Source organism: Stenella coeruleoalba (assembly GCF_951394435.1).
Source record: "Stenella coeruleoalba genome assembly, chromosome: 10".
In the NCBI taxonomy this organism is placed as follows: Eukaryota; Metazoa; Chordata; class Mammalia; order Artiodactyla; family Delphinidae; genus Stenella; species Stenella coeruleoalba.
The window spans coordinates 60,019,228-60,042,158 of NC_137156.1; the positions used below are offsets into that span (position 1 = coordinate 60,019,228).

Below are 22,931 nucleotides of genomic sequence, written 5' to 3' on the forward strand. Positions count from 1 at the left end.
GGGTATCTTGTTTTTTCCATAGTACAGTTTTATTTAAGTTTGCATTTTGTTATGTTCTTGGTTGCAAGAACGTTCTCCTAAATTTAGGCATCTACCTTCTTTTTTTAAGCATAGGTTTCCATTGACATAGTTCAAACCGTCTCCATGGGGAGAAAAAGAGATGAACATAGAAGAGCAAATAAAAGTAGTGGTGTCTTTCGAGTATTTTTGGTTTTGACAGTGTAAATTTATAATTTTCTGTGTGCCCTCCCCTTAGGTATTGAAATTCTGTGTTCCATTTTATTCTTCTTGTAATGTTCTCAGCAGTCCTTTTTCACATGGTCCCCACTTTTAATATTTTCTTTCCTCTGCAGTGGATAAATTAGTATTTCTAGAAGACCAAGATTGGAATGACTTTCTGCAACAAGTGTGCTCACAGATCAACTCCCCCGAGAAGAGCACAGGGGCCTCCCGAGCCAAGCTGAATCTCCTTTGCTACTTGTGCGTGGTGGCCGGGCACAGGGAGGTGGCCACCAGGCTCCTCCACTCACCCCTGGTACGTAGTTAAGTCGTGAAGTAAAGACTCCTCCTATCACGGGCTTGCAGCTCTCCTTCTGCACATAACTCTTTTATTTCTGTAGAGATTAAAACAAGCGCTAAAATACTAATACGATTTAATTACAATGAAAATAAGTGACTCATCAAGATGATAGGTTTGCCAGAATTGTCCTCTGTTTAATGCTTAGATCTAAAAGCAGTCGAATTGACAGTGATTTTGAACAACTCCTTTGGTAACACTCAGCTTGCATTTTACGTTAATTTGTAGTAGTTGTAAGGTATTTTTCATCTGTGAAATCATAAGACAGAGGTCTTTTCATCATCTGCTGGAGTGAGCTGCCCACGTGGAATAGGGGCTCTTTTTACTGGGTCTTCCTGGTAAATTCCAAGGCTTCCGATGTGACACTGAACGGGAAACTGAGTCTCTAAGACTTTTCTTTTTCCTTCTTCCCCTGGAGATATTTCTTGGACCGTCTTGATTCATCGATGAAACCATGGGAACTTGGCAGATCTTTTGAAGTCATCCTCAGAAAGGAGTTACAGTGGTCTGGGGCCTTTTCCCTTGTGGGCCTTTGTTTGGGAACTGACTTGAAAACATTTAAGTTCATTTTCTTCCAGGATAGTATTACAGTTCCTTATTTGGTACTTGGTATGTGTTTGTGGGGTGAGGGGCAGAGGCATATTTAGGGAATAGAATTCAGTTGGAGAAACGGAACGTTCTTATTCTTAGTTTTTATTTTTATCTTATATTTACAAAGATGCAAAAACACTGAATGTAGTTAATTTCCTTGGTGCAGGCTTTGCATTTCATGTGTATACTGGTTTGATTTGTTAACTTAGTGGTCACTTTCTGTGTCATTTCATGAATTAAATACATCTTAATTTTTTTTTCTAGTTCCAATTGCTAACCCAGCATCTGCGAATAGCTCCAAACTGGGATAGGTAAGTAATATTTACACCTTAATAAATTATTATATTAAGTAGTTAAAACATACATATTTATCAAAAGCACATAGTCCTAAATACTTATCACGAAATAGTCTAAAGTAATGATGACCCTGAATCATAGCACTTTCTATAGGCATCCCAGTTGTCCATTTAAAACGATTTCAAAATAGTCTTTATTCTAATATTATAAATATAATTCCAAGGTTATGTAAACTACATCTGGAAGCTTTATTAATGATTACTCTTTTGAATATTCTTTATCAAATACTTTACAATTATCCCTGTGTTTTAATTTAGTTATGCTTCTAAGGCGTTTTCCCTTGCCACTTTATCTTTCCTTAAGATGGTTTACAAAATCTAATGAGATTGTGTTCTGTAAACTCCTGATGGAAGGATGTGTACTTGCTTATATGAGGGCAGCATACTTGGTGAAAAGCTCATTAAAGTGTAAGAAGGCTCTGTGCTCTGGTTGCCAATGAGACTTGGTCAGATAATTGATTACCTCTTTCCGAGTCTCAGCTTCTGGGGTACTGTTTGTGGGATGATGAAAGTGCTTTGGATTCAGACAGATGTGGGTGTAGATCGCAAATCTGCCCCCAGGCAAATTATTATAACTGCTGAGTGTCAGTTTACTCATCTGTAAAATGGGGATAGTGTATCAACTTCATAGATTTTTGGTAACAATCAAATTTTTTTTCACTGAAGTATAGTTGATTTACAATGTTGTTAGTTTCAGGTGTACAGCAAAGTGATTCAGTTTTATATATTCTTTACAATTAAATTTTGAATGAAGTAGGTGTATGAAATACCTTGCCCGGTGCCTGGTTCTTAGTGGGTACTCAGTGTATTTTGGGGGTTTGGAAGTTGGTGTTATCAATCCTACTTATCTTGTATTATTGTTGAGAAGCTTGTGAAAACTTGAATGTGAAGGGGTTTTGTAAAATGTGCCAGTGGTAGGATAGTAGTTATTCTTCCATGCTGCCAAAATATAGGGGAAACAATAGGTGTTCACAAAATGCTTTTTTGGATAATTATTCCTACGCATCTTCTAATGTTACTCTCTCAAGGTAAAATCTGGCGTTACAAAATAGGATTTTTAGATCATTTTTGGGCATGTTAAACTTTGAGAAGGATTGTGGTATGCTCACTGTAAAAGAAACCAACAAAAAAATCTTAGCACATCGGCTAAAACAAATTATATCCTTGAATAGGGTGCCCTCTGCTGATTTTTAAAAAACAGACATTCTTAATCCTTTCCAGGTACTACTATTTTTTTCCATTTTTTAGATTTAAGTTTAATTGTAAAACAGTTTTTATTTGAGGAGAATATGGATAGATAAGCCCTATGCTTGGAGCCTTCTTTTACTCTCTTTCTCCATTCAAATACTACTTCTTCCAGCGAGGCCTTCTCTGTCCTGGGTCATATCACCTTGATAGCATATGATAAGGGTCTTTAACTTAGCTGGGGGACAATCACTGTTGAAGTATGTATGTTTATTCCTTGGCTTTGTTCAGTATATAGAAAAACAAAATAAAATAACATGTAACTTTTTATGTTTCTCCACTTTATAACATGTATTCTTTTAATGTCACTAATTAATTTGTCTAAGTTTTTTTATGGTATGCCTCTTTTTATATGCTATGAATATTTGATCATTTTATTTACCCCTCCCTATTTTTGGATAGTATTATAATATTGTAAATAATATATTGATGAACATTTTGTGCTTAAATCTTCATGCCTATTTTTCCTTTCTCCCCTAAGGGCAGATTTGTAGAATTAGAATGAATGGGTAGAGGGCAATAGATATTTTTGTGACTTCTCATAAATTGCTGAAATGCTCTATAGAAACATGATATCAACATGCATTCCCAGTCAATGTGTGTAAAAATGCTGTTTTGTTAGAACTTTTAACAGTGAATACTTATCAAATTTTATAGCCTTTGCCAATCAACTTTATTGAGGTATAATTCACAGATAATGCATAATATTTTAATTTAAAAATTCTATTATAAAATATATGTAACAAAATTTACCATTTTAGCCATTTTAAGTGTATAATTCAGTGGCATTATGTATATTGTGATACGTATGTTGTGCAACCACGATCACTGTCAATTTCCAGAACTTTTTCATTATTCCGAACAGAAGCTCTTCCCCATTAACCAGTCACTCCCATCCCTCCTCATCCCAGTCCCTGAAAACCTTTGTTTTACTTTTTGTTTCTATGAATTTCCCTGTTGTAGGTACCTAATATAAGTGGGATCATACATTTGTCCTTTTGTGTCTGGCTTATTCCATTATTTACCTTCTTTGGAGAAATGTCTGTTCAGGTCCTTTGCCCATTTTCTAACTGGGTTTTGTGTTGTTTATTTATGGGAGTTCTATATGTATTCTAGATATTAACGACATATTAGGTATATGACTGACAAATACTTTCTTCCATTCTGTGGGTTGCCTTTTTACCCTGATAGTGCCCTTTGCATAAAGTTTTAAGTTGTGATGAAACCTAGTTTTTCATTTTTTCTTTTGTTGCCTGTGCTTTTAGTGTTCTAAGAAATCACTGCAAAACCAATGTCATAAATCTTTTCATTTGTTTTTTTCTAAGGGTTTTATAGTTTTAGCTCACATTTAGGTTTTTGATCCATTTTGAGTTAGTTTTTTTTTATACAGTGTTAAGTAAGAGTCCAGTTTCATTCTTTTGTTACGTTTATATCCAGTTTTCCCAGCACCATTTGTTGAAAAGGCTGTCCTCTCCCCATTAAACGGTATTGGCAATCTTGTTGATAATCATTTGACTGTATATGCTGAGGGTTTGTTTCTGGGCTCCCTGTTTTATTCCCTTGGTTTATAAATGTGTCTTTATGTGAGTATCACAGTTTCTCGATTACCATAGCTTTGTAGTAAGTTTTGAAATCAGAATATGTGATTTCAACTTTGTTCTTTCTCAGGTTTATTTTAGGGTCCTTTGATATTTATATTCTAGGAAGGATTTTTCTAATTTTTAGTATAGTTTGGTACTTTAATAAAGTAAATGCTCATCGTCAATTTTTAAAATACAGTTTTTCCATTTGTGAATTACTTCACTTCTTGGTTGATGGGATTTCATTATTTGGTAGTTTTTTGTTTTGTTTTTTAAATAGAATATCTCTCAGGCTCTGCTTCTGGAGTTCCTCCTTCCTTGAAGCTTTCTGCCTGTGGTTTTGGGGCTCAGGCATAACAGGCTGAATGAGACCTTCTTGCACCTTCAGGCCACACTCACCTCTGTGCCATGCTGCTTTGTTGCTCACTCGTGTGCTGGCTGCAGCTCTGGAAGACTCAGGGACCAACCTGACTTTTTCTTCCTCTTATATGTGACCAGTTTGATTTTGTTTTCCAGTGAAAAAAGAATTTTTCTTTATATTCCAGGCTTGCAAACTTTTACTAGAATGTATCTAGGTATCCTTTTTACTAATTTGCTTTGCCAGTCGGTCTGTTAAATGCTGCAACCTTTCTTTCGCTTTCCTATTTCCTTACGATTTGCTCATCTCTATTTCATCCTTTTTCTGCTCCTGAAACTCCTGTAGGGTGGGTGTGTCTCTCTCTTTTTTTTTTTGCTTGCCTATTTATTTATATTTTTGGCTGCGTTGGGTCTTTGTTGCTGTGTGCGGGCTTTCTCTAGTTGAGGTGAGTGGGGGCTACTCTTCGTTGTGGTGCATGGGCTTCTCATTGCAGTGGCTTCTCTTATTGCGGAGCATGGGCTCTAGGCGCGCGGGCTTCAGTAGTTGTGGCACGTGGGCTCAGTAGTTGTGGCATATGAGCTCTAAAGCGTAGGCTCAGTAGTTGTGGCTCACGGGCTTAGCTGCTTCGCGGCACGTGGGATCTTCCTGGACCAGGGCTCGAACCCGTGTCCCCTGCATTGGCAGGTGGATTCTTAACCATTGCGCCACCAGGGAAGCCCAAATTTAGTGTCTATTGACTTAATTTTCTTTTGCTTTCTCACTCTTCTATTGAGATACAATTCACATATCAAAAAATTCACCTTTTCTTGGTTTTTGTTGAGTTTATTCTTTAGAGCAGTTTTAGGTTCACTGCAAATTAAGGGGAAGGAGCAGAGTTTTCCCACATATCTCTGCCCCCACATATGCATCGCCTCTCCAATTATCACTATCCCCTGCCAGAGTGGTACATCCTAAATTGACACATCAAAATCATCCAAAGTCTATACATTACAATTCCGTCTTAGTGTTGTACATTCTGTGGGTCTGGACAAATGTATGACGATGTGTATCCATCACTGTGGTATCACACAGAGGATTTCCACTGCCCCCAAAATCTACTGTGTTCTGCCTATTCATCCCTCTGACAAACACTGAACTTTTTATTACCTTCATAGTTTCTCCTTTTCCAGAATGTCATGTAGTTGGAAACATAAAGTATGTAGTTTTCTCAGATTGGCTTCTTCTACTTCGTAACATTCATTTAAGGTTTCTCCATGTCTTTTCATGGCTTGATAGATCATTCTTTTTAGTGCCAAGTATCCCATTGTCTGCAGGTACCACGGTTTATTTGACCATTCACATATTGAAGCTCATCTTGATTGCTTCCAAGTTTTGACAATTATGAGTAAAGCTGCTGTTAACATCCATGTGGACATATGTATTCATCTCCTTTGGGTAAATACCGAGGAGCCTGTTTGTTGGATTGTGTGGTAAGAGTACATTTAGTTTTGTAAGAAATCACCAAACTGTCTTATAAAGTGACTGTACCATTTTGTATTCTCATCAACAATGAATGAGAGTTCTGTTGCTTCACATCCTTGCCAGCATTTGGTATTTTCAGTGTTCTGGATTTTGGCTATTTTGATAGGTGTGTAGTGGTATCTTGTTGTTTTAACTTGCATTTCCCTGATGACATATGGCGTGGAGCATTTTCTCATATGCTTATTTGCCATCTGTATATCCTCTTTGGTGAGGTGTCTGTTCAAGTCTTTGGCCCATTTTTTCATCAGGTTGTTTTCTTATTGTTAAGTTTCAAGAGGTCTTTGTATATTTTGGAAAACAGTTTTTTATCAGATGGGTCTTTTGCAAATATTCTTTTCCAGTCTGTGGCATTTCTTCTCATTCTCAACATTTCTTTTGCACAACAGAAATTATTAATTTTAATGAAGTCCAGCTTATCAGTTATTTCTTTCATGGATCATTCCCTTGATGTTGTGTATAAAAAGTCATTGCTACACCCAAGGTCATCTAGGTTTTCTATGTTATCTTCTAGGAGTTTTATAGTTTTGCATTTTACACTTAGGTCTGTGATCTGTTTTGAGTTGAAGTTTTGTGAGCGGGTGTAAAGTCTGTGTCTAAATTCTTTTTTTTCTTGTAGATGTCCAGTTATTCCAGCACCATTCACTGAAAAGACTGTCTTTGCTCCATTGTATTGCCTTTGCTCCTTTGTCAAAGATCATTTGATTATGTGAGTCTATTTCTGTGCTCTCGATTCTGTTCCACTGATCTGTTCTTTTGCCAATACCACACTGTCTTGATAACTGTCGCTTTGTAGTAAGTCTTGAAGTCAGGTAGCATCAGTCCTCCAACTTTGTTGCTCTTCTCCAGTATTGTTGGTTATTCTGGATCTTTTGCCTCCATATAAACCTTGGCATCAGTTTGTCAGTATCCACACTGACAATGTGGAATCACATCGAATCTACAGATCAATTTGGGAAGAATTGACATCAGGACAATATTGAGTCTCATTCATGAACATGGAATACCTCTCCACTTGTTTACTTCTTTGATTTTGTTCAATAGCGCTTTGTAGTTTTCCTCATATAGATATTATACATATTTTATTAGATTTGTTCCTATGTATTTCACTTATTGGGTGCTAATGTAAATGGTATTGTGTTTTTAATTTCAAATTCTACAAGTTTATTGCTGGTAAGACTTTTATATATTGATCTTGTATCCTGCACCTTGCTGTAATCACTTAATAGTTCCAGGAGGTTTTTTTGTTGTTGTTAATTCTTTAGGATTTTCTGTATAGACAGTCATTTCATTTGCAAACAGTTTTATTTCTTCCTTCCCAATCTGTATGCCTTTTGTTTCCTTTTCTTTTCTTATTGCATTACCTGGAGCTTTCAGTGTAATATTCAAAAGGAATAGTGGTGAGAGGTGATGTCCTTGTCTTGTACCTGATCTTTTTTTTTCCTTAACTATTATTTATTTATTTTGGTGGCGCCAGGTCTTAGTTGCGGCATGTGGGCTTCTTAGTTGCAGCACGTGGGCTTCTTAGTTGTGGCACGAGAACTCTTAGTTGTGGCATGCGTGTGGGATCTAGTTCCCTGACCAGGGATTGAACCTGGGCCCCCTGCATTGGGAGTATGGAGTCTTACCCACTGGACCACAAGGGAAGTCCCTGTACCTGATCTTAGTGGGAAAATTTTGAGTTTATCACCATTAAATATGATGTTAGCTGTATTTTTTTGTAGATAGTCTTTATCAAGTTAAAGAAGTTCCCTCTATTCCTAGTTTACTGAGTTTTTGTCATGAATGGGTGTTGGAATTTGTCAGATGTTTTTTTTTGCATATATTGATATGATCATGTGATTTTTCTTTTTTAGTTTCCTGATATGATGGAAATTCACTTTTTAAAACTGTACAGTTTAGCGGTTTTTAGTGTAATCACAAAATTGTGCATGTATCACCACTATCGAATTCCAGAACTTTTCATCACCCAGTGAGATCTCGTACCTGTTACCCTCTTCCCCTCGGTCCCTGGAAACCACTAACCTACTTTCTGTCTATAGATTTGCCTATTCTGAATATTTCATATAAATATACAAAATGTGATCTTTTGTGACTGGCATCTTTTCACTTAGCATAATGTTTTCAGGGTTCATCCATGTTGTAGCACGTATTAGTACTTCATTTTTTTTGGCTGTGCCACATGGCTTGTGGGATATTAGTTCCCTGACCAGGGATCGAACTTGGGCCCCTTCAGTGAAAGCAGGGAGTCCTAACCACTGGACCACCGGGAAATTCCCACTTCATTCTTTTTTATGACTGAATAATATTCCATTGTATGGATAAACCGTATTTCATGTATCCATTCTTAATGGACACTTGGGTTGCTTCCACATTTGGCTGTTATGAATAACACTGCTCTGATCATGTGTATAAAGGTTTTATGTGAACATATGTTTTAATTTCTCTTGGGTACATACCTAGTAGTGGAATTGTTGGGTCATATGGTAATTCTGTGTTCAGCCTTTTGAAGAAATGCCAAACTCTCTTTTACTGCTCTTCCCTGATTTTATCTTTGGGTTTTCAAGCTTGATACTTATCCTTGCTCATTTTACTGAGAATCACTATTTTATTTCAGCAGTCATATTTTCAAGTTTTTGTTCATTTGTTCTCTGATTGGTCCTTTTTCCTAGCTGCCTATATTTGATTTAAAATGTACTTTTGAGTTTGAGGATAAAGTATAGGATTATAAAAATTCCGTTTTGGAATAGAATTTAGGGTTAAATATTGTGACTAATATTTAAGGTTAAACATTAGGATTATAAAAATTTTATTCTTTTTAACCTGTGGGTCAGTTCGTTTTCATCATGGTCCTGCTTTTTAATGCTGTTCGTTCCTCAAATGCTTGGTGATCTTTGGTACTTAGTTTATATTATGAATAAATGGTTAAATTGATCAGCATAGAAGCTGGCAGTACACATTTCCCCTATGGTTCTCTTAGTCTGTTTCTCCAACAACGTCTTCTTTAAAGGGCTGGCCTGTGAGTGGATGATGCCTGTTGACTAGTTGACTTGTATGTTGGGAGCCCACGTAACTGAAGAGCAGGTAGGCAGGCTGGAGGCCTCGTCAGTTTCCAGATTGGGTTTTTCTTTGGGGTGGGGCTGGCTTTCCTCCATTAACCTCTTTCCTTGCTCTGGTATCTGGTGTGGAGGACCACTCTCTGTTCTCCACATCCATACTTGTATCCCACCCCAGAGTAGATTGCTCACTGCAGGGATAATTTTACATTTTTACCCTGGAGGCCAGGACTGAGGGTTTATTCTGTGTATGAGGGAGGGAGATGGGAAGGAGGCAGGACCTAATTGGCTCACCTGTTCATTGTGACGTTCTCTAATCTGATGATTGTCTATGACTCATCCTTGCTTTCTGTTTTACTTTATTCCAGGCCTCTGAGGCTTGTTGGGAAGACCTGTCTTTACCTGTGGTTCTTAGACAGGAATTTCTTCTCTCCATTTTCTGTCTAGTTCCATCTAAGTGTGTCATCTAGGATTTCCTCATACATTCTGGTCTACTTTCAGCCCTTCTTTCTGTCTCCAGTTATTTAATTATAAACTTTTTTTCTTTTAGCAGACTCTTGAGGGAACAGAAAAGTGGGGTCAGTGTCCCGTCTGCTATCGTAAAGTTTTTTTTTAATTTATTTTTTTAAAATACAGCAGGTTCTTATTAGTTATCTGTTTTATACATATTAGTGTATATATGTCAATCCCAGTCTCCCAGTTCATACCCCCACCCCCGCGTTCCCCCCTTGATGTCCATACGTTTGTTCTCTACATCTGTGTCTCTATTTCTGCCTTGCAAACTGGTTCATCTGTACCATTTTTCTAAATTCTACATATATGCGTTAATATATGATATTTGTTTTTCTCTTTCTGACTTCACTCTGTATGACAGTCTCTTGATTTGTGTTATTTACACGATTGTGATTAATGGGCTTTTTTTTTCTTTTTGCGGTACGCGGGCCTCTCACTGTTGTGGCCTCTCCCGTTGCGGAGCACAGGCTCCAGACGCACAGGCCCAGCGGCCATGGCTCACGGGCCCAGCCGCTCCGCGGCATGTGGGATCCTCCCAGACCAGGGCACGAACCCGTGTCCCCTGCATCGGCAGGCGGACTCTCAACCACTGCGCCACCAGGGAAGCCCTAATGGGCATTTTTATTTTTCATTTGCTGTCTAAGCTATACAGAAGTGCTTCTAAATTTACAAATGTTTAGGATTTCTGGTTTATGTTTGTTATTTCACTTTTATTATATCATCATATGTCCTGTATAAGTTCTGCCTTTGGGAATTCTATGAATTTATCTTTGTGCTCTAATAAAAAATCATTAAAAAAATGTCATGGGGCTTCCCTGGTGGCGCCGTGGTTGAGAGTCCGCCTGCCGATGCAGGGGACACAGGTTCCTGCCCCGGTCCGGGAAGATCCCACATGCCGCGGAGCAGCTGGGCCCGTGAGCCATGGACGCTGAGCCTTCGTGTCCAGAGCCTGTGCTCCGCAGCGGGAGAGGCCACACCAGTGAGAGGCCCGTGTACCGCAGGAAAAAAAAAAATGTCATGAATGTAGTAGATAATGTGGTAATCATAGCTAGCCCATTCAGCACATATTAAATGTTAGACACCATGGTAATTTCTTCACACGGATTATTTCCTTTGACTCTTTGAGTAACTTGGTGAGGTACATATTGTTGTTAGTCCTAGTTACCATGAAGTCATCAGGCACATGAAGGAGGAGTAACTAACCCAGGGTTCCTCTCCTCCCCCGCCCCAACCATGGGACCAAGACTGGCCTCAGGACATTTCATTCCAGAGTCCTGAACACCATCCTATACAGCCTCCCACTGAGTAAGTATGGTCCGAGTTTAGATTGTAGAGCTTGATATATACATCTGTTACTATGATGCTTGTATGTTTGTGTTCACTGTGGCTTTCTTGCTGTGCTTGGGAGAGAGGTAGATTGGAGTTTCCCACTACTATTGGGTTTACTTTTTATTCTTTATTAATATGGTTTGTAACAACTCACAACTTACATCCTTTGTAGGTCATACTGTTTTTAGTCCTCAAACAATCTTTTCCTCATTTAATGATTTTAGTCTTAAATTCTGCTTTGATATTTACATTGAAAATCCTGCTCCAATTTTGTTTACCTTTATTCAGTCATATTTTTACCCACCCATTTTCTACTAATGTGTTTAGTTACTTTGTTTTGATGTTGATATTATATTCATTCAACAAACATTTATTGAGGGACCATGCCAGGTACTGTCTTAGTGCTCGCAGCCCTGCCTTCACGGACCTTGTGGGCTAGTGGGGGAGATGGATAATAAATAGTCTGTTTTATTAAACACACAAAGAAGTAACTGTAACATTTTAGATCTGCTCTAATACAGTAGCCACTAGCTGCATGTGGTTATTTATTTATTTATTTAAATTTATTTATTCATTTATTTAATTTTTGGTTGCATCGGGTCTTCGCTGCTGCATGCAGGCTTTCTCTAGTTGCAGTGAGCGGGGGCTACTCTTTGTTGCAGGGCACTGGCTTCTCATTGTGATGGCTTCTCTTGTTGCAGAGCACAGGCTCTAGGCACACGGGCTTCAGTAGTTGTGGCACAGGGGCTTCAGTAGCTGTGGCACAGGGGCTTCAGTAGTTGTGGCTCGCGGACTGTAGAGCACGGGCTCAGTAGTTGTGGCACATGGGCTTAGTTGCTCCGCAGCATGTGGGATCTTCCCGGACCAGGGGTCGAACCCGTGTCCCCTGCATTGGCAGGCGGATTCTTAGCCACTGCGCCACCAGGGAAGCCTCATGTGGTTATTTAAATTTAGAACTAGTTCCATATTTTTCAAAAAACTAAAAATAGAACTGCCCTATGACCCAGCATTTTCACTCCTGGATATATATTTGAAAGAAACAAAAACACTAATTTGAAAAGATAATGCACCTCAATGTTCATAGCAGCACTCTTCACAATAGCCAAGACATGGAAACAACCTAAATGTCCATCAACAGATGAATGGATAAAGAAGGTGTGGTACATATATACAATGGAATACTACTCAGCCATAAAAAGAACCAGATTTTGCCATTTGCAGCAACGCAGATGGACTTGGAGGGCATTATGCTAAGTGAAGTAGAGATAGACAAATACTGCATGATATCACTTATATGTGGCATCTGAAAAATAAACTAGTGAATATAACAAAGAAGCAGACTCATAGAGAAGAAACTAGTGGTTATCAGCAGTAAGAGGGATGGAGGAGAGGCAAGATAGGGGTAAGGGATTAAGAGGTACAAACTAATTTGTATAAAATAAGCTACAAGGATATATTGTACAACAGGGAATATAGCCAATGTTTTATAATAACTATATGTGGAGTATAATCTTTAAAAATGGTGAACACTATATTGTACACTTGTAACTTATATAATATTATACATCAATTATACTTCAGTAAAAAATAAACTAGTTCCTTAAAGTAAATTTTGTGTGTGTGTGGGTATACATATACATATATATATTTCTTCAGTTGCACCAGCCATACTTCAAGTGCTGGATAGTCATATGCATGTGGTGGATACTGTGTTGAACAACGTAGACATGGAATGTTTCTGTTATCGCACGAAGGTTTATTGGCCATTGCAGCTTTGCGTGCTGTTATGGATGTGGGATGTTCTGAGCTACAGCATAATGGGTCATGAGGGGCACCCGAAATGGTGACCTTTAAGAAGAATTCTGAATTATGAGACGGAGCCAGTTTTGTGAGGGCATTACATATAGATATAGTTGTATGTAAGTATTTGGTATAAATTGAGAAATATTGTCACTATTAGTTTAAATAGTTTACAACTTAAAACTGTAGGAGTTTCAAGGAGGGTGTTTTCTCTAGTTCTGATAGGAATTGTTTCTCGTGAGAATGGGAAAAATATTTAATTAGCATGTCCTGATACATTTTTCTTTTAGTTGGATAAATCTGGTTGCCATTATCTAATTTTGTAGATTGAAAAAGTGCTTCAAGGTTTCTGAAGTATTTTGAGCTTGTCTTTGAACTGAGATAAATAAGTTTTTGCCTTGCATCCTTTAATTCATTAGTGAGTTTTTGATAATAGCATTTGTTTTACATTGTGAGAAAACTTAGAAGTTAATCCATCTGACCTTCTAAACTGCACACATTTAAGCAATTCAAAACTGAAGTGTAATTGACTTGACTGTGGTCCCGTATCTGGTCAGTGACAGAGCTGTGACTGGAAGCTTTTCCTTGTAAATTTTGGGCCAGTGTCCTGCCAAATCTTTTTCAAAACCATTACTTTTAAAACATAATCTTCTTACTCAGAGGCAGAATGCTAATCATAGAAATGCCTAGGACTTCTTTAATCTGTTTATGTTTAGAGATTTAAATGGCTAATCCAAGAAGCATTGAAATCCATAAGAATTATCTCTGTATGATAGAGTTCTGACAACATGAACACTTACCTGTGGTACTTCTCTGAGTGTGATTTGTTTCCCTCCACGGGTTCTGCACAGTTTGTTTTACGAATATGAAAAGTAGAGGCTCTCTGGATGAGGAACATGCAATGCAAGCATTACTAAGTAAGAGTACAGTTATAATCAACTCAACCATTTTTTTTCCAATTAAAAAAGTCTTATCAAAACTAATTTTCTCCATGAAGTGAACTTTTCCAAATCACCTGAAGTGATATTTAATAATTTATATTTCATTATAAAACTACTTTTATAATTTAAAACTTCATTTTCTGCTGGGTAATGAAACAAACACCTCACTGAAAGTATTTTTACAAGATTTGTTAGACTTGTAAAAATTTCTTTTCAAGTGAATATATACACATATGCTTCACTATCCTGATATTAATTACTGACTACTTGCGTATAAAATCATTGGTCTACTAATAAGTAGAGCAGAAATCTTGAGAAAGAAAGACGGAGCTGGAGGAATCAGGCTCCCAGACTTCAGACTATACTACAGAGCTACAGTAATCAAGACAGTATGGTACTGGCACAAAAACAGAAATATAGATCAGTGGAACAGGATAGAAAGCCCAGAGATAAACCCTCAGACATATGGTCACCTTATCTTTGATAAAGGAGGCAAGAGTATACAATGGAGAAAAGACAGCCTCTTCAGTAAGTGGTGTGGGGAAAACTGGACAGTTACATGTAAAAGAATGGAATTAGAACACTTCCTAATACCATACACAAAAATAAACTCAAAATGGATTAAAGACCTAAATGTAAGGCCAGACACTATAAAATTTAGAGGAAAACATAGGCAGAACACTGTATGACATAAATCACAGCAAGATCCTTTTTGACCCACCTCCTAGAGAAATGGAAATAAAAACAAAAATAAACAAATAGGACCTAATGAAACTTAAAAGCTTTTGCACAGCAAAGAAAACCATACACGAGATGAAAAGACAACCCTCAGACTGGGAGAAAATATTTGCAAATGAAACAACTGACAAAGGATTAGTCTCCAGAATATACAAGCAGCGCATGCAGCTCAATATCAAAAAAACAACCCCCAAATGGGCAGAAGACCTAATTAGACACTTCTCCAGAGAAGATACACAGATTGCCAACAAACAAATGAAAAGATGCTCAACATCACTAATCATTAAAGAAATGCGAATCAAAACTACAGTGAGGTATCACCTCACACCAGTCAGAATGGCCATCATCAAAAAATTTGCAAACAATAAATGCTGGAGAGGGTGTGGAGAAAAGAGAAACTTCTTGCATTGTTGGTGGGGATGTAAATTGATACAGCCACTATGGAGAACGGTATAGAGGTTTCTTAAAAAACTAAAAATAGAACTACCATATGACCCAGCAATCCCACTACTGGGCATATACCCTGAGAAAACCATAATTCAAAAAGAGTCATGTGCGCTTCCCTGGTGGCGCAGTGGTTGAGAGTCTGCCTGCCGATTCAGGGGACATGGGTTCGTGCCCCTGTCAGGAAAGATCCCACATGCCGCGGAGCGGATGGGCCCGTGAGCCATGGCCGCTGAGCTTGCGCGTCCGGAGCCCGTGCTCCGCAACGGGAGAGGCCGCAACAGTGAGAGGCCGGCATACCGCACAAAAAAAAAAAAAAAAAAAAGAGTTACACCACAATGTTCATTGCAGCACTATTTACAGTAGCCAGGACATGGAAGCAACCTAAGTGTCCATTGACAGATGAATGGATAAAGAAGATGTTGCACGTATATACAATGGAATATTACTCAGCCACAGAAAGAAATGAAATTGAGTTATTTGTAGTTAGGTGGATGGACCTAGAGTCTGTCATACAGAGTGAAGTAAGTCAGAAAGAGAAAAACAAATACCGTATGCTAACACATTTATATGGAATCTAAAAAAAAAATGGTTCTGATGAACCTAGGGGCAGGACAGGAATAAAGACACAGATGTAGAGAGTGGACTTGAGGACCCGGGGAGGGGGAAGGATAAGCTGGAACAAAGTAAGAGAGAAACATTGACATATATACACTACCAAATATAAAATAGATAGCTAGTGGGAAGCAGCGGCATAGCACAAGGAGGGTGGGAGGGAGATGCAAGAGGGAGGGGATATGGGGATATACGTATGTATATAGCTGATTCACTTTGTTATACAGCAGAAACCAACACAACATTGTAAAGCAATTATACTCCAATAAAGATGTTAAAAAAAAAACAAGCAGAGACTTTAAAAAATTTTTATTTTCCATTTCACTATTAAAGCACAACTTGTTCAGTTTTTGTCACCGTTACAGATGGTGCTACGGAGGGCATTGCGTTCAGGTCTCCCTGTGTACACAAGGGAACGTTTCTCTGGACCATATATGTACAGGAATGTTTGCTCACCCTGTCTCATTCCATTTCTATCTCATGTTAATGCTTACAGTTGTGTAATGTGACTAACTGGGGTTGGTTTCCTTGGTCCTAACTCTCCACTTCTGAGCCCATTTTCTCTCTGTTTACAGAAGGGCCAAGGTAGCTCGGTTGATTGGTTTACTGGCCTCGCACACAACGGAGCTCCAGGAAAATACACCTGTTATTGAGGTAATTTCTTTTATTACTGAAATGTTACGAATGGCAAAGATTGTTCTTGATTTTAGAACATGCAGCTTTCATTGGTGTTAAGTGTGGAATTGTGGCAGTTGTTATAAAATAACCTCAGTAGGCCTGTACACTTCAGCACAGCCGCTCGTTTACAGCGTAGTCTGTTGTCAAAGGTGGTGCGGTGGAATTACAAGGCTTGTGGACTCTAGTCATCATTACTGCATTTCAATAATTTATGGATAAGGTTTATTTCATTACTAGTTTTCATGTGGTCTACTCAACATTTTATTATAACTAAAGTATTTTCTACTGGAAGCCCAGCTCAACTTCAAATTAAAATATTTTGGGGTTTTTCACATTGAATTTGGTGTTTTTATCCCCACCAGTTGTCATTTATTTCTGACAATAGTGACAGTATTTAACTGCCAGGCATGCACTAAAGGTATTTTCAAATGTGGTCGGCACTGTGTATTCACGGGTTCTGAGTCTGTGGATTCAGTCAGCCATGGATTGAAGATATTCAGGGGGAGAAAAGTTCTAGAAAGTTTCAGAAAGCAGAGCTTGAATTTGCTGCACACTGGCAAGTATTTATATAAAATTTACATTGTACTAGGTAGTATAAATAATCTAGAGATGATTTAAAGTATGTGGGAGGATATGCATAGGTTATATGCAAATACTAGGCCATTTTATATAAGAGCATCTGTGGATTTTGGTATTTGTGGGGTTCCCGAAACCAGTTCCCCACAGATGCTGAGGGACAACTGAATCAGTCATTTCTTTCAAATACCAATATTGGGAAGCCCTTATTAATTAACCAGTAATTCCAAGTCCCACGAAGTGGATGCTACCATTGTACTTCCCTTTTTTTTTTTTTCATGGTACGCGGGCCTCTCACTGTTGTGGCCTCTCCCGTTGTGGAGCACAGGCTCCGGACGCGCAGGCTCAGCGGCCATGGCTCACGGGCCCAGCCGCTCCGCGGCATGTGGGATCTTCCTGGACCGGGGCACGAACCCGTGTCCTCTGCATCGGCAGGTGGACTCTCAACCGCTGCGCCACCAGGGAAGCCCTGTACTGCCTTTTTGAATGTTCCTGAACACTAAAAACTACTTTCTATCTATCCTGTTAATGTGTACTGCACTTAACTGGCAGTAGATTTTTATCCCTTGGACTAGGAGAGTGTTGAGTCAAAATAGGTGAGAAAAACCAAGGCTTTTAAGGGGGAAGGGCAGAACTCCTGAAGGAAGGAGAAAATGGTAAAAAGAAGGGATTTTTGTAGAGCCAGACCTGCTAGTGTGGTTTTTGGGGCTTCGAGAAGAATTGTTTAGCCAAGTACTGTCTAATAGAACTATCTGCGGTGAAGGAAGCTGTCCTGTATCTGTGCTGTCCAGTACCGTAGCCAGTTGCTGGGATGGTATTCCAGCTAGTCCTGGGCTGTCTAGGTGGAAGCCAATGGGAGATTAATTTGTGCTCTGTGCATTTCCTCTGCTTATGATTCCGTCCCCATTCCCTGCAATTATTAGACCTCTGAGCTACTAAAGAAAATGTTACTAAGTCTAAACTTTTCCTTCTTTTTGTGACCAAGAAAAATGAATTGTGACCTATATGATCACTGATGGTACCCAGCTTGGCTATCAGAGATCTATAAACTAGATTTTTATCTAAAAGACCAAGCAGATAGGGCAGTGACACTTAGGCAGAAGAGGAGAAGACTTAGAAGCTCAGGAGTGGAGGCTCCTTCTGGTGACTCAGAGCAAAGGGTCTCCAATGAAACAGATTTGCTGCAGGAGATGGGAGAGAACTTGATGAAAATTCTAAGACCAAGTCCTGACATTCTAGAGGACATTCCTGGATAATCAAAATAGGAGGGAACAGTGTGCCATGAAGAAAGAGCCCCTGAAGGTGTAAAATATGACTGAATTAAAATATTCAGTAGATGCAGTAGTAAGTAGGAGATACTGGGTACCTTAGAAGCCGAGTTAGTGAATTTGAAGATAAGTAGGATGTGAATTCTCTTAGGATTCAGAAGAAGAAAAAAAAAGGATAAAAATCATGAATTAAAAAGGCACGGAAGACAGTTGCAGAACATCTCTTACTCTGTCCAGTATGGTAGCCATCAGCCAAAAGTGGCTACTAGGCACTTGAAAAGCAGCAAGTCTGAATGGAGATGAACTGCAAGTAGAGACCACACACCAGATTTTGAAAACTCAATATGAAAAAAAAAAATAATGTAAAGTATCTCACCTGTAATTTTCTTTATAGATTACATTTTTATTTTAAATTTTTATTGGAGTATAGTTGATTTACAGTGTTGTGTTAGTTTCAGGTGTACAGCAAAGTGAATCAGTTATACAAATACATATATCCACTCTTTTTTAGATTACATTCTACAACAGTATTTTTGGATATATTAGGATAAATATTAAAAGTTTTACTTTTATTTTTTAATGTGGCTACTAGAAAAATTTTAAATTGCCCGTGTAGCTTGAGTTCTATTTCTATGGGACAGCACTTATCTAAGATAAACACAATGGGATTTCCAGGAGGAGAGATCCAAGCAAACAGAAATGAAAAATAATAGGAGAAAATTTCACCCTGAGCTGAAGAAAGACTCACATCTTTAGATGAAAGGTTTTTCACCAAATGTCAGGCAAAACATTGAAAAAAAGAATGCATACGTAGACCTATCCTGGTGAAATTTGTAATTTCAAAGATAAAAATAAAATCTAAAACCCAGGTTATAAGCAAATAAAAGCAAATTAGACTTACTTTTAATTTTTCTGTAACACTAAAGGCTAGAAGATAAAGAAAATGGTGGAAATGGATCGACACTTAGGAGGTCATGTGATGTTAAATTTCTCTGTTACGTCCATTGTACTGCCTACTTGTGGGGACAGAAGACATTTTCAGAAACTCAATCTGAATTTCACCAACATTTCTAAAAAAAATTTACTTGAGCAAGCTACTTGAGGAGCTGCCAACTTCAACACCCACTTTCCCACCCAAGTTTTAAGATAATGTAAAGGAGAAACAAATAAAAACAATGAATCTATTTAAATGTAAGTCTAAATAATAGGTGCTACTGTTGTGAAATATAATCTGGAAAGAATGGATTCTTGAAAAAGAATATAAATATTCTTAAAAAATAGTAGCATGGAAGTAAATTCTGCATTGTTTTAGAGGGTCTGAAAAGGTAGGGGAGAAGGGAATGGAGAAGGAAAAGGCAAGTTCTTTCTTGTTCTTTTACGAATTGAACACTTACGGAGTACCTCTTGTGGGTATGGCCTGTGTTACTTGTAGGAAGACCATCGTTCCAGGCAAGTTCTTGCCTTGTTCTAGAAGGAATTCATAGATGCTGTTTTATTCAAGGCACTGATAATCCATTTCATTCTTGGCATTGATACTCTTATTCCTTTTTACATCTTTATTGGAGTATAATTGGTTTACAATGGTGTGTTAGTTTCTGCTTTATAACAAAGTGAATCAGTTACACATATACATATGTTCCCATATCTCTTCCCTCTTGCGTCTCCCTCCCACCCTCCCTATCCCATCCCTCTAGGTGGTCACAAAGCACCAAGCTGATCTCCCTGTGCTATGTGCTGCTTCCCACTAGCTATCTATTTTACGTTTGGTAGTGTATATGGGGAGGGGGAAGGGTAAGCTGTGACAAAGCGAGAGAGTGGCATGGACATATGTACGATACTCTTATTCTTAACAAATATTTGTCAGTACCTGCGTATGTACAGGGTGCTATCTAGGTGCTTATTTTATAAAAATAGATGGCAATCTCTGTTCTTGCAGAGCTTGTGTTCCAGTGTAAGGAGAGAGATAATAAACAAATAAATATATAAAATTTGGTGGTGATAACTTCAGTGGGAAAGATGTAGCAGGGTTTGGAAATGATGAGGTGGCAGCAGCGGTGGTTTAGAGATTGGCTGTTTGGGGAAGGCTGAGCAGAGACCTGAGGGAATTGAGGGAATAGTTCCCTCAGCTGGGGAAGAACATTCTTGACGGGAAAGACACATGCACCCCAATGTTCATTGTAGCACTATTTACAATAGCCAGGATATGGAAGCAACCTAGATGTCCATGAAGAGAGGAATCGATAAAGAAGATGTGGTATATATATACAATGGAATATTACTCAGCCATTAAAAGGAATGAAATTGGGTCATTTGTAGAGACATGGATGGACCTGGAGACTGTCATACAGAGTGAAGTAAGTCAGAAAGGGAAAAAGAAATGTCGTATATTAACTCATATATGTGGAATCTGAATAAATTGGTATAGACGATCTTGTTTACAAAGTGGAAATAGAGACACAGATGTAGAGAACAAACGTATGGATACCAAGGAGGAAAGGGTGGTGGTGAGATGAATTGGGAGATTGGGATTGATGTATATACACTATTGATACTATGTATAAAATAGATAACTAATGAGATCCTACTGTAGAGCACAGGGAACTCTACTCAGTGCTCTGTGGTGACCTAAATAAGAAGGAAATCCAAAAAAGAGGGGATATGTGTATACGGATAGCTGATTCACTTTGCGGTACAGTATAACACAATATTGTAAAGCAACTATACTCCAATAAAAATAAGTAAAAAGAAAAAAAGAAAGGACTGGGGGTAGATAAGTGATCGGCACGTTTCGAGAAGCAACGAGGAGGCGAGTGTAGCTGGAACTGAGCATGAGGTACCGATGGGAGATGAGGTTAGTGAGGTAGCCAGAGGCCAGGCCATCCAGAACCTTGTTGTAAACCATGGTCAGAGCTTGGGGTTTTAGTCTGAACGAGATGGGAAGCCATTGGAGGATTTGGAGCAGAGGAGTGCCGTGGTGTGGCCGATGTTTGGAAAGGATCACTTTGTTACAAGGACGGGGGCAAGGTGGAATCAGACCAGTTTAGGGGGCTGTGGCAGTTCAGATGAGGGATGGTGCTGGTGACTTGGACCAGGTTTGTAGTGGTGGAAAGAGTAAAAAATGATTTTATTCTGGATACGAGTTTTTTTTTTTTTCTCCACAGATAGATTTTGAAGAGTGTTGATAGATCTGCCGATTGCTATGATATTTGAAGGCAGACGTTAATAACCAAGTCTGGCCAATATAAATTCTAGTATTCAATATGAAAAGTGCTGAGGCATCAGAAAAGCAAATCCGAAATGAAATTTCAACACAGGCACCGGACTGGCAAAAATTAAAAAGCCTTAACAGTCCTCAGTGTTGGTGAAAATACTGAGCAGAAGGAGGGCTCACATGCTGCTGAGGAATGTACATGGGCGGAGCCGCTCTGGGAAACTGCTTGATGTCTGAAAGCTGAGCAGGTCACTACCCTGTAACCCAGGGTAACAAGTGACACGTACAGGAATATATATTGCCAGCATGATTTGTAACAGCCCGAGATTTGAAACAACCCACGTGTCTATCAACAGCAGAATCGACAAAGTATGTCGCATTCCCACAGTGGAATGCTGAATAGCATTGCAAATGAGTTCATCCTTTCAGCACTGGGAAATACGCTGAGATGAATCTCACAGTCATAGATAGTTTGCCTAGACATCAGTAGGACATTCCCTGGGCAAGACTGATCTATACATTCAGGAATGTCCTGGGGCTGTGATGGCTCTTGTTTAGAGGGTCAGCTCCCGCTCGGTGCCAGAGGTGATGAGGGAGACGCATACGTAGGTAGGAGTCATGGAAGGTCTGGAGATGAGGGCTGCCTTGAGGCACAGAGTCTGGGGAAGACAGAACAGAAGGCAGGGCTGGAGCTGAGAGGCTGCCCAAGTCCTCGTGCTTGGGACTCCTGTGGCTCTGATGGGATAGTATATTCTGCCACAGGAACGGGCAGGTCTGGGCAGAAGGCATCAGTCACCCCTGGCTCCATGCCTGTGGCCTGGTCCCCCTGGAAATTGCTGCGGCTGCGGCTACTGGGAGCATTTGGCCCAGCAGTTCTTGAGCTGAACCTGTCCCCGTGCTCACTCGGGTTGAGTTCTGTGGCCAGTGCTTTCTTCTCTTCAGAGACTGGGTACTCTGTGTTCTCAAAGTATTTCCCCAGCTCCTGTTGCTGTCCCTTATTAAACATTGCATTCCTGGATTTCCCTGGTGGCGCAGTGGTTGAGAGTCCGCCTGCCGATGCAGGGGACACGGGTTCGTGCCCCGGTCTGGGAAGATCCCACATGCCGCGGAGTGGCTGGGCCCGTGAGCCGTGGCCACTGAGCCTGCACGTCCGGAGCCTGGAGCCTGTGCTCTGCAACAGGAGAGGCCGCAACATTGAGAGGCCCGCGTACCGCAAAACACACACACACACACACACACACAAAACAAAAAAAAACCCATTGCATTCCTGATGCTCCATTGAGAGGAGGAGGTGCGTGTTAATTCCTGAGGTCCTTGTGTACTCTGTTCTTTCACTTTTCCCTCTCTGGGTGTTTGCTGATGTTTTATTAATTTGAAATGAAACTTGGGAAAAATCATACTTAATTTAAAAAAGCAAGTGTATATTTACCTAGGAAACTTTTGAATTATGAATATACTATACTGGGAATTATTTTCTGTTGGATAATGACGAGTTTACAGAAGAAATTGTGTCAGGTGCTCCTTTGTGATGCCATCT

The 22,931-nt window shown here is 39.2% G+C and overlaps 1 protein-coding gene across 6 annotated transcripts in view; it reads left to right on the forward strand.

Annotated features, from left to right (window-relative positions):
* Positions 1 to 22,931, forward strand: part of ULK4 (unc-51 like kinase 4) — a 521,183-nt gene that overhangs the window by 38,201 nt on the left and 460,051 nt on the right. For all 6 annotated transcript variants that reach the window (XR_013830122.1, XR_013830123.1, XM_079933605.1 and 3 more), the window contains 3 exons: positions 354 to 535; positions 1,433 to 1,479; positions 16,237 to 16,315. Coding sequence is in view for 4 of the 6 variants with exons in the window: in XM_079933605.1 (XP_079789731.1) it covers positions 354 to 535; positions 1,433 to 1,479; positions 16,237 to 16,315 (308 nt within the window). In the remaining 2 variants the exon portion in view is untranslated. The remainder of the gene's footprint in view (positions 1 to 353; positions 536 to 1,432; positions 1,480 to 16,236; positions 16,316 to 22,931) is intronic.